Below are 8,974 nucleotides of genomic sequence, written 5' to 3' on the forward strand. Positions count from 1 at the left end.
TCTCTCTCTCTCTCCTCTGATCCCACCTCTTTCCGTCACACACTCAACAGACGCATGCTCACCTCTTAAATACAGAGCACATTTCCTCATTTGACTCAACTGAAAAAACACTGTATACTGTACATCAAATACATACATTAATAAATGCACTTAAAATGTGGGCCGTAACTGGCAATTATTCTCACTGTCACTGACTTTCTAGATTAATTGCTTGATCTTTAATATCAGGAATTAGTTAAAAAGGTCCATCCCAGTTTTCAAAAGTCCAAGGTGAAATGTTTTATTTAGAAAATCCCACAGATTTCCGTTTTATTATGACATAAATATATAAGCCTCACATATCCATATCTGAGAGGCTGCAAACTGCATGTTCTGCCAAATGTGCATGGAACATCACAACAGTATATCCCTGAAAATAGTTTCATCCATTCAGTTAAATAAGATTTACAGAGATGTTTCACCATGCTCTCGTCTCACAGCCAGCACAGTTTGGAGTATTGTTCCCTGAGCAGTGATGCTGTGGAGGTGTGAGATCACTGTGGTCCAACAACAGGATCAATCTCCTCTGATTGATGATAACAATTGATTTCCTCCTCCCCCGTTGCAGCCAGAGAAACCCAATTTCCAACACACATCCATCTATCCATCCAGGCTCACCAACAAACGCTGGAAATATCACATCCATCAGTGTTGATGACCTCCAGATGAGGACACATTGTGAACGTGTTGATGATTCAGCCTACAGGTGGGATTGGGTTTATGTGATTCAACAAACTCAGCTTATTTTACTGACGTTCACGACGTACGAGTAGAGAATTTGCTCAGAAAAGGCATGTTAATGCTGAAATGGAGGATTTAAAATATATGATATTTTATTGAAGGAGGGAGTCCTTGTGAAGGTGAAGTGGAAAATAATGTTCGCATGCTGAATATATGTTATGTTTAAAAGCATGTGTCGCCCCCTGGTGGTCAACTTTTGGTATATATTTTTTTTCAGTTTTTTTTTTTACCGTTTTTTATCAACAACGTAATCTACATTTTTACAATTTGAGGTTAACCGTATTATAAATGTGTTTTGTTGTTTTTTTCCAAGCAAAACTTCACAATTCTATTAGTTTGATATAATACACACAAGTAGAATATGGAGGAATGACCAAGTTGAAAACAGTAATTAAAGGACGGACAGCAAAGCAGAGCCCTGATAATTGTCTTTATTATCATGAACTAAATTCCCCAAACTGTCAAACAGATCAATAATGCAAAGAGAAATCCACCAAATCCCACAATAAAAGTGCTGCATTAACACACAAATTCAAGTTTCTGAAATGCATTTGTTTTACTCATTTCCACACACCCAGTATTTAATGAAGAAACGGAAAAGTACTTTAATGAAAAGAAAAAGCTGCTGCATGCTAGCAGAGAAAGAAATGAAACACAGCAGTTTGGTCAGTTGCTGGCAATGTAACAAAGTCTTACATTTTGAGCTCATTTTGTATAGAGCTCCATTATCTGAGGTTGCAGAAGGCACATGTGCATCGTTCCTTTCATGGAATTGCGCTTGAAGCTTTGCTTAAGTGTTTCTCTGAAAAAGAATACTGTGCAAGTGTACACACATTAAGCTCCCTCTGAGCCGCTTCTCCTCACAAACAACAACTTTCAAAGAATCTTTTCATTAACCTGGCAGTGTAAAACCAAAGCCATTGTTCATGATTACCTGCTATGTACAGCTCAAAGAGACAAGAAATGTGTTTTGTTTCCGATATATTTTAAGGTTTGTAGTGAATTATGGATAAACCTGTGCCCTAATGCGATATTTGGAGTGTAAACATCAGGAATATTGTGTCCCATAGATTTAAAATCATGCAGCAATAAAACCCAAGTTTTGTTTGTGTGTCATGTGTTAGCATTAGATTCCACAGAGGTATTCATCCGTTACATAAATAATGACCTTACAGTGTTAGAAAACCAAGGTCGTTTAATAGGGCTCCTAGTAACAGTTACTAGCATTGTCAATATTTTTCTGTCTATAAAAAGTCAGATTCTCAAGGTCAAATAAGATTTGTCTAAACTGCCATATTTTCTCAGACCAAGAGACACATATATTCAGTTTGATATCATATTAAATAGAGATCAGGAAATCTCTATATTTTAGAGGGTGAAAACGGCATTTTCTGACATTTTTGTAAGGAATATAACTTTAAAAGATTCACAGATCATTAAAATAGTAAATAATGCGCTCTATCATTAAACCACTCTTACTGCTGTCCTTACTTTGTTTTCAGAATCATAAAAGACGTATGATGTGGTTGACCTACGGGGGCTTCATCACTTCCATACTTATCATTGTAGCTTCTTTATACATCAGCAACAGTATGTATAATGTGCGTTTCTTTTTCGGAGGCACAAAGGTCACTGTTCCCACTAATGCAGCAGAGCCCCATTCTGTGCGAGAACAAGCAAGCCACACACGGGCCCATGTTAACGCCTCATGGGCTCCTCTCCGTTTCCCATCAGCCCTTTGGATCACAGCACGTTGGGCAGGTAGAGCGAACAGAGCAGCATGTTCTGACCCAGCGCAGGGAAGCGCCTGAAGGCCTCCCAGGCGTCCGAGAAGATGTTGTACTTGAGGAAGACGCGGTGCTCCAGGCTGGTGGGCAGGCTGACGTCGCGGCTCATGATGTAGACGCCGTCGTTGTGCAGCGTGCACGTCAGGTTCAGGCCCGACTTGGACATGTTCTCCTTCAGCTGGATCCACTCCCCCGTGGTGACGTTGTAGGACTGCACCGTCAGCACATCCTCCGTCTGGCTGGGACGCCGCTGGCCGAACTCCAGCTCGTGAGTGTAGCCGCCCACCAGGAAGATGGTGTCCTCCACCGAGAGCATCTGCTGCTTGCGGATGTGCGCCGAACAGGAGCGAAACACCGTCCAGGTGTCAGAGGCGGGGCAGTAACGCAGGACGCTTGTGTTCCTGTCTGTCAGAGAGGAAACGGAGGATAAACTGAATCAAAGGAATAGAAGTAATAGCAGTCTTAATCATAAAACTAAGCTAAGTCAAATAATCTAATAAATAAATGCAGATTATCTTTTTTATGTTTTTTCTAAATTGTGACATTAGGGTTTTTCAACAGTCTGTAGGAAACCAGAGCAAGTGGCCATCATTATGTTCAATGTGTGGTACAAGCTTTTATTGTCTGTAATTGTATGTGTGTAGCGATGTGTGTGACAGTGTGACTGTACACTCAACAGGGTCATACCAACCTCTTGCGGTGTACCCTCCCATGACGTAGATCATCCCCTGGCACTCGCACGCTGAGAACTCGGCCAGCGGGTCGGGCATCGAGGACACACACATCCACCAGTCGTGCTCCGGGCTGTAACACTCCACCGTGCCCAGACTCTGGCCTCCGACCGCGTAAATCTTCCCCTGGACCGCCAGCAGCTTGAAGTTGGACCTGAGGAGAGGATGCAGCAAGTGAAACACGACAGCAGATAATGATACTTGAGAGGAAAGGTGTAGATCTCAAGGTGGAAACAGTGATGGGAATGTGGTAGAAGAAGTAGGATCGAAACTATGACCTATTAATAGAAAAATGGTAGGACAGAAAGTATACAGTTAGGACATTTAAACATAATGAGTTTGAATACACTGAAAAAAACGATGGAAATTCCTAATACTTTTCTTTTACTCAACATCTCCACTTTTATTTAATGTGTTACTTGAATTTGCAAGTCATTTTGTATCTTCATTTTTATGAGTCAATTGAAATCATAGAACCAAGTAAATGTTAACTAAAGTAACAGAGTTTTCCTTTACTGTGGCCTGTGGGACACAAGTCAATTCACTCACAGTGCATCCGGCTTCGTCACTTAAGTTGAACTGTTGGTGCCTTCTTTTGTAGCGGGTTAAATTGACCAAAAGGCATAATCTTTGTTTCCAGTATATTTCTGTACTTACAGTTATGTGTGTTCGCTACAATAATTGACATGTCTGTTAAACAGCAACAAGTTGAAGTTATACGCCGTCCTCCCGCCTCATGGAGCTTCTGCAGAGGAGCTGATCAAAGAGTATCAGGTGAATGTTCTGCTTGATACTAAATTAAATAGCTATCTCAACCCAGTCAGTCTCAGTAACTTCAAAGAAGAGTTTACAGTACAGGACTGTCTCAGAAAATTAGAATATTGTGATAAAGTTCTTTATTTTCTGTAATGCAATTAAAAAAACAAAAATGTCATACATTCTGGATTCATTACAAATCAACTGAAATATTGCAAGCCTTTTATTATTTTAATATTGCTGATTATGGCATACAGCTTAAGAAAACTCAAATATCCTATCTCTAAATATTAGAATATCATGAAAAAGTATACTAGTAGGGTGTTCAACGAATCACTTGAATCGTCTAATTAACTCGAAACACCTGCAAGGGTTTCCTGAGCCTTGAAAAACACTCAGCTTGGTTCAGTAAACTAAATCACAAGTATGGGGAAGACTGCTGATCTGACTGCTGTCCAGAGGACTGTCATTGACACCCTCCATCAGGAGGGTAAGACACAAAAAGAAATTTCTCAAAGAGCAAGCTGTTCACAGAGTGCAGTTTCAAAGCACATCCACAAAAAGTCTGTTGGAAGGGGGAAATGTGGCAGGAAACGCTGCACAACCAAGAGAGATGACCGCAGCCTTAACAGCATTGTGAAGAAGAGTCGCTTCCAGAATTTGGGGGAGCTTCAAAGACAGTGGACTGAAGCTGGAGTCCAGGTATCAAAAGTCACTGTTCACAGACGTGTCCGGGAAATGGGCTACAATAGCCGTATTCCCATGGTCAAGCCACTTCTGAACTCAAGACAACGGAAGAGGCGTCTGACTTGGGCTAAGGAAAAGAAGCACTGGACAGTTGCACAGTGGTCCAAAGTCCTCTTTTCAGACGAAAGCAAGTTTTGTATTTCATTTGGAAGTCAAGGCGCCAGAGTCTGGAGAAAGGCTGGAGAGGAGCAAAATCCAAGTTGCTTGAAATCCAGTGTGAAGTTCCCACAGTCAGCGATGGTTTGGGGAGCCATGTCAGCTGCTGGTGTTGGTCCACTGTGTTTCATCAAGCCCAGAGTAAATGCAGCTGTGTACCAAGAGATTTTAGAGCACTACATGCTTCCGTCTGCTGAAAAGCTCTATGGAGATGAGGAATTCATTTTCCAGCATGATCTGGCACCTGCCCACAGTGCCAAAACCACCAGTAACTGGTGTACTGACCATGGCATTACTGTCCTCGATTGGCCTGCAAATTCCCCTGACCTGAACCCCATAGAGAATATGTGGGGTATTGTGAAGAAGAAGCTGAAAGACACCAGACCCAACAATGCTAATGAGCTAAAGGCCGCTATTGAAGCATCCTGGGCATCCATAACACCTCAGCAATGCCACAGGCTGATTGCCTCCATGCCACGCCGCATTGATGCAGTAATCCGTGCAAAAGGATTCCCAACCAAGTACTGAGTGCATTAATGGACATTTTCAAATGTTTGATTGTGTTTTGCTGTTATAAATCTTTTTTTTTTACTTGGTCTGAGGAACTATTCTAATTTTTAGAGATAGGATTTTTGAGTTTTCTTCAGCTGTATGCCATAATCAGCAATATTAAAATAATAAAAGGCTTGCAATATTTCAGTTGATTTGTAATGAATCCAGAATGTATGACATTTTTGTTTTTTTAATTGCATTACAGAAAATAAAGAACTTTATCACAATATTCTAATTTTCTGAGACAGTCCTGTATATTGTATGCTAACATGTTTTGACAGAATGATCGCAAATAAATCGTCAGAAAAGGACTGTGCCGAGTGTGTCATCACAGATCCATGTCCTCCATGAAGTGCAGCAAAAGAAGACACCACACCTACCAACGTGTCCATCTCCATCGAAGGATCTGAGGAGCTTGATGAGTGCAAATGTTTGACGAAGGCTTGCACACCAAAGTTGAAATACGGTTCTGTACTTTAAAAAAAAAAAATGTGTATATGTCCTTAGTAAATGTTATTAATTTGTAGCTATTGAGTGTTGTTTTTTTGTTAATATTGGATTTTCGGATCTCTGAGTGACAGAACAAAAATAAATGTGTTGTTTAAAAGTGTCTACTCTACTGTTTCATGCTTTGTATAGCCTTGGTGTAAAACGGTTTTATTGAGTAAAAATTGCATTTGATGTAACAGGTAGAATAAATTACATTTAAATATGATCAACATATATATGAAATAAAAGGTAAGAATAGCAAGTAAAAACAACCTGAAAAGCCAAACATCTTTTAGTGAAGATTTATAATAAGGTGCACATGTAGTCTTAAGTAAAATCTACTATGCAATAGTAAGTCAAATGTACTTACAAAAACGGAAATTTGACCGTAAAGTTTACTTTTGTGCCTTTAGTAACAAACACTTCTTAACTGTAAGTAGATGGTACTTGAAATATACAGTTGTTCCATGTACTTAGGTTTTCTGAGAGCAAAATCTTACCTAGATTTTCCTAAGTAAGTCTTATTTCCCTTTTTTTTCAGTGTAGCAACATGTCAATGTTTTTTCCTGTATTAAGATCAAAATAAATCTATAGCAGTTTGGACCCTTTAAGGTGGAGCCCCTGGCGGTGTGAACCCTGCCCAATGATACTTAGAGTCCCTCTGTGCTTACCTCTTCTGGTTGAGCGGAGCCACCTGGTTCCACTCGTTCCTGCAGGGGTTGTAGCAGTGCACCGCAGAGATCTCCTGGCTCGTCATCCTGTATCCACCCACTATGAACAGGTAGTTATCGAGCACAGCTGAGCCATATCCTCTGACGTTTATCATATCTGAAGGCAGGTTGTTTGCCAGGGGTTTCCAGCGCTGCTCCATCTCTCCATACCTCAGCATGGACCAGGGCTCATCCTGATCCGGCACGTCCAAAGAGAGGCAGGTGAAGTCTCCTATGGCTACCAGGGTGGCAGTGCCTCTCATGCGCATCTCTTTGACCAGCTCTCTGACAGCAGAGGGGAGGCTGCTGAACTCTGGTCGCCTAAGCATGGGATGATAGTAGCAGCTAATGTATTTGAGGCAAGCATTGCGCAGATCATGAGTCCCGTAGACTTCAGAGAGGTTGTACAGCTCCACACAGTTGTCCTGGCGGATCTCTGAGGTGAGGAGCTTGAGGATGGAGGTGACCTGTAAGAAGGAGGCGGTCTCAATCAGGTCCTCCAGAGTCTCGTTGACAACCTGGACCTTGGAGGTGTTGATGAACTCCAGGACGAGCTCCAGGCCGGGCACACTGAGCCCCTGCAGCTGCACCGAGTCCTCCGTGGACTCCTTCATCCCGGAGCTGTACAGCGCACGGAAGTAGTCACTTTTCTCAATCAGCTTTTTTTTATTCACCTCGTAGATTTTATCATCCATGACGATGGCAATAATCTGCTCAGATGACATGGTGAAGTTTTTGTAATCTTCAAGGCTGAGTTTAGTTTTTGCCCCTTGTTCCAGCCTCCTCGGGGAGCCACTGTTTACATTTCACCGGCGAGGGAGCTCTGTGGCCGGGCTATATATGGTAATGTTCAGCCCATAGATAACCAGGGAGCAACTTTTGTTGGCCGTTGAAGCTAACTAGCTATACATGTACACTGATAAAGCTAGCCAAAAGTACCTTTTCCTCGGATGAGCATTCCTTGACAGTCGCATAGAAAAGTGCCTTTGTCTCTAAAGACGTTGTTTAAATAGTGCAGTTTATTTCTGACATTGGCAGTAACAGTTCCCATCGCATTTTATCAGCCTTTTGGGAGACAAGTGCCGAGCTGTCAACAATAACTGTTTTGATTCTGCACTCTACGTCATTTCCTTTTCTTTAATTCTTCTTTGCGGGGATATGTTTGGCAGAGCTCTTGTGTGCTGCTGCCACCTGCCGGTGATCGGGCGACATGCTTAACCTAATAGATAACCTACAGTCAATATGCATAACATAAAACAACATACACACATTTTGGGATTACCTAAAGGTTCTGTATTTCTGTGATATAATTCCAAAGGAAATTAATGTTAATATTATTAAAATTAAAACAATTATCTAGTCAAAATAAATGCATTTCCCAGAAGGAATTTCTATAATATCCAATTAATTGTTTTAGGATTACACTTGTTTAAAAACGGTCTAGATATTAAAACTTGTATCAAATCTGGTTGACAGGAATGTCTTTTTAGACATTCAGGTTTATACATTACAGTTATTACAACAAATTATATTCATTAAACATGTAGTAAGATCTGATTCACATTACATATTCCAAATGCTGTAGGAACAACCTTTACATGTAACCTCTCTACTTTGTAACCAGTTTCTCAGGTGTGTCAGTTTATGGTGGCTCAACTTGATTTATTGTTCAAAGAGTTGATGTGAAAATCTGCTGTAAGTGGCACTTGTCTTTTAAATGGTATTTTCTTGTCCTTTTGTTTTTGAAATGTGTTATGCAGATAAACTTGCCTCATGTGTTACATGTTATTTTCAAACTCCTAATTTTCCTACACAGGAACTTTTGATAGGTTGGTGAACCTGCAGATAGAGAACTGTTGTTGAGTTACATTTGGCATGACTCAGAAACATGGAAACATTTCCTAAAACATTTCATTTGAACATCTTAACCACTGAATATTGACCAGTGATTGAAAAATCCAAACCACGTTAATGAGTGTAAAATAAAAGCTTGTTAGAGGTGATAGTTTAATAGTTTTCAAGATAATACACATATTATTTAACTGAACCTTAAATGTACTTCAACCTTGAACCCTACACGTTCTAACCCAAACTACATTGTTATTTTCACAATTTAGTGTTTAGTATTTTTTTTGTATACAGTTAGATATTGTCGATCTCCTACTATGACAGGGAGGGCACTGAGGCAGAGCTAAAATGAGCTCAGCAGCCAGCAGGCCTGTTGTCCATCTCCAGCTGTCAATCAGATAAGGTGAGCGTTATCGCA

At 40.7% G+C, this 8,974-nt stretch overlaps 1 protein-coding gene and 2 long non-coding RNA genes across 3 annotated transcripts in view; 2 read left to right on the forward strand and 1 right to left on the reverse strand.

The window, feature by feature from the left end:
- LOC307021359 overlaps window positions 1–3,383 on the forward strand; it is a 37,150-nt gene extending 33,767 nt beyond the window's left edge. The window contains exons 2-3 of the long non-coding RNA XR_013803136.1: window positions 608–745; window positions 3,247–3,383. This is a non-coding gene — a long non-coding RNA (uncharacterized lncRNA). The remainder of the gene's footprint in view (window positions 1–607; window positions 746–3,246) is intronic.
- Window positions 1,197–7,925, reverse strand: klhl42 (kelch-like family, member 42). The gene is made up of 3 exons (XM_079653392.1): window positions 6,670–7,925; window positions 3,259–3,452; window positions 1,197–2,972 (listed from the first exon to the last, which is right to left on the reverse strand). The coding sequence occupies exons 1-3, from the start codon at window positions 7,431–7,433 to the stop codon at window positions 2,524–2,526; spliced, it is 1,407 nt and encodes a 468-aa protein (XP_079509518.1). The 5' UTR covers window positions 7,434–7,925; the 3' UTR covers window positions 1,197–2,523.
- LOC307021358 lies at window positions 3,391–6,656 on the forward strand. The gene is made up of 3 exons (XR_013803135.1): window positions 3,391–3,511; window positions 4,000–4,072; window positions 5,791–6,656. It is a non-coding gene; the product is annotated as an uncharacterized lncRNA (long non-coding RNA).
- Window positions 7,926–8,974: the final 1,049 nt, after the last annotated feature.

This window comes from Notothenia rossii (genome assembly GCF_949606895.1).
Source record: "Notothenia rossii genome assembly, chromosome: 10".
NCBI classification, from domain to species: domain Eukaryota; kingdom Metazoa; phylum Chordata; class Actinopteri; order Perciformes; family Nototheniidae; genus Notothenia; species Notothenia rossii.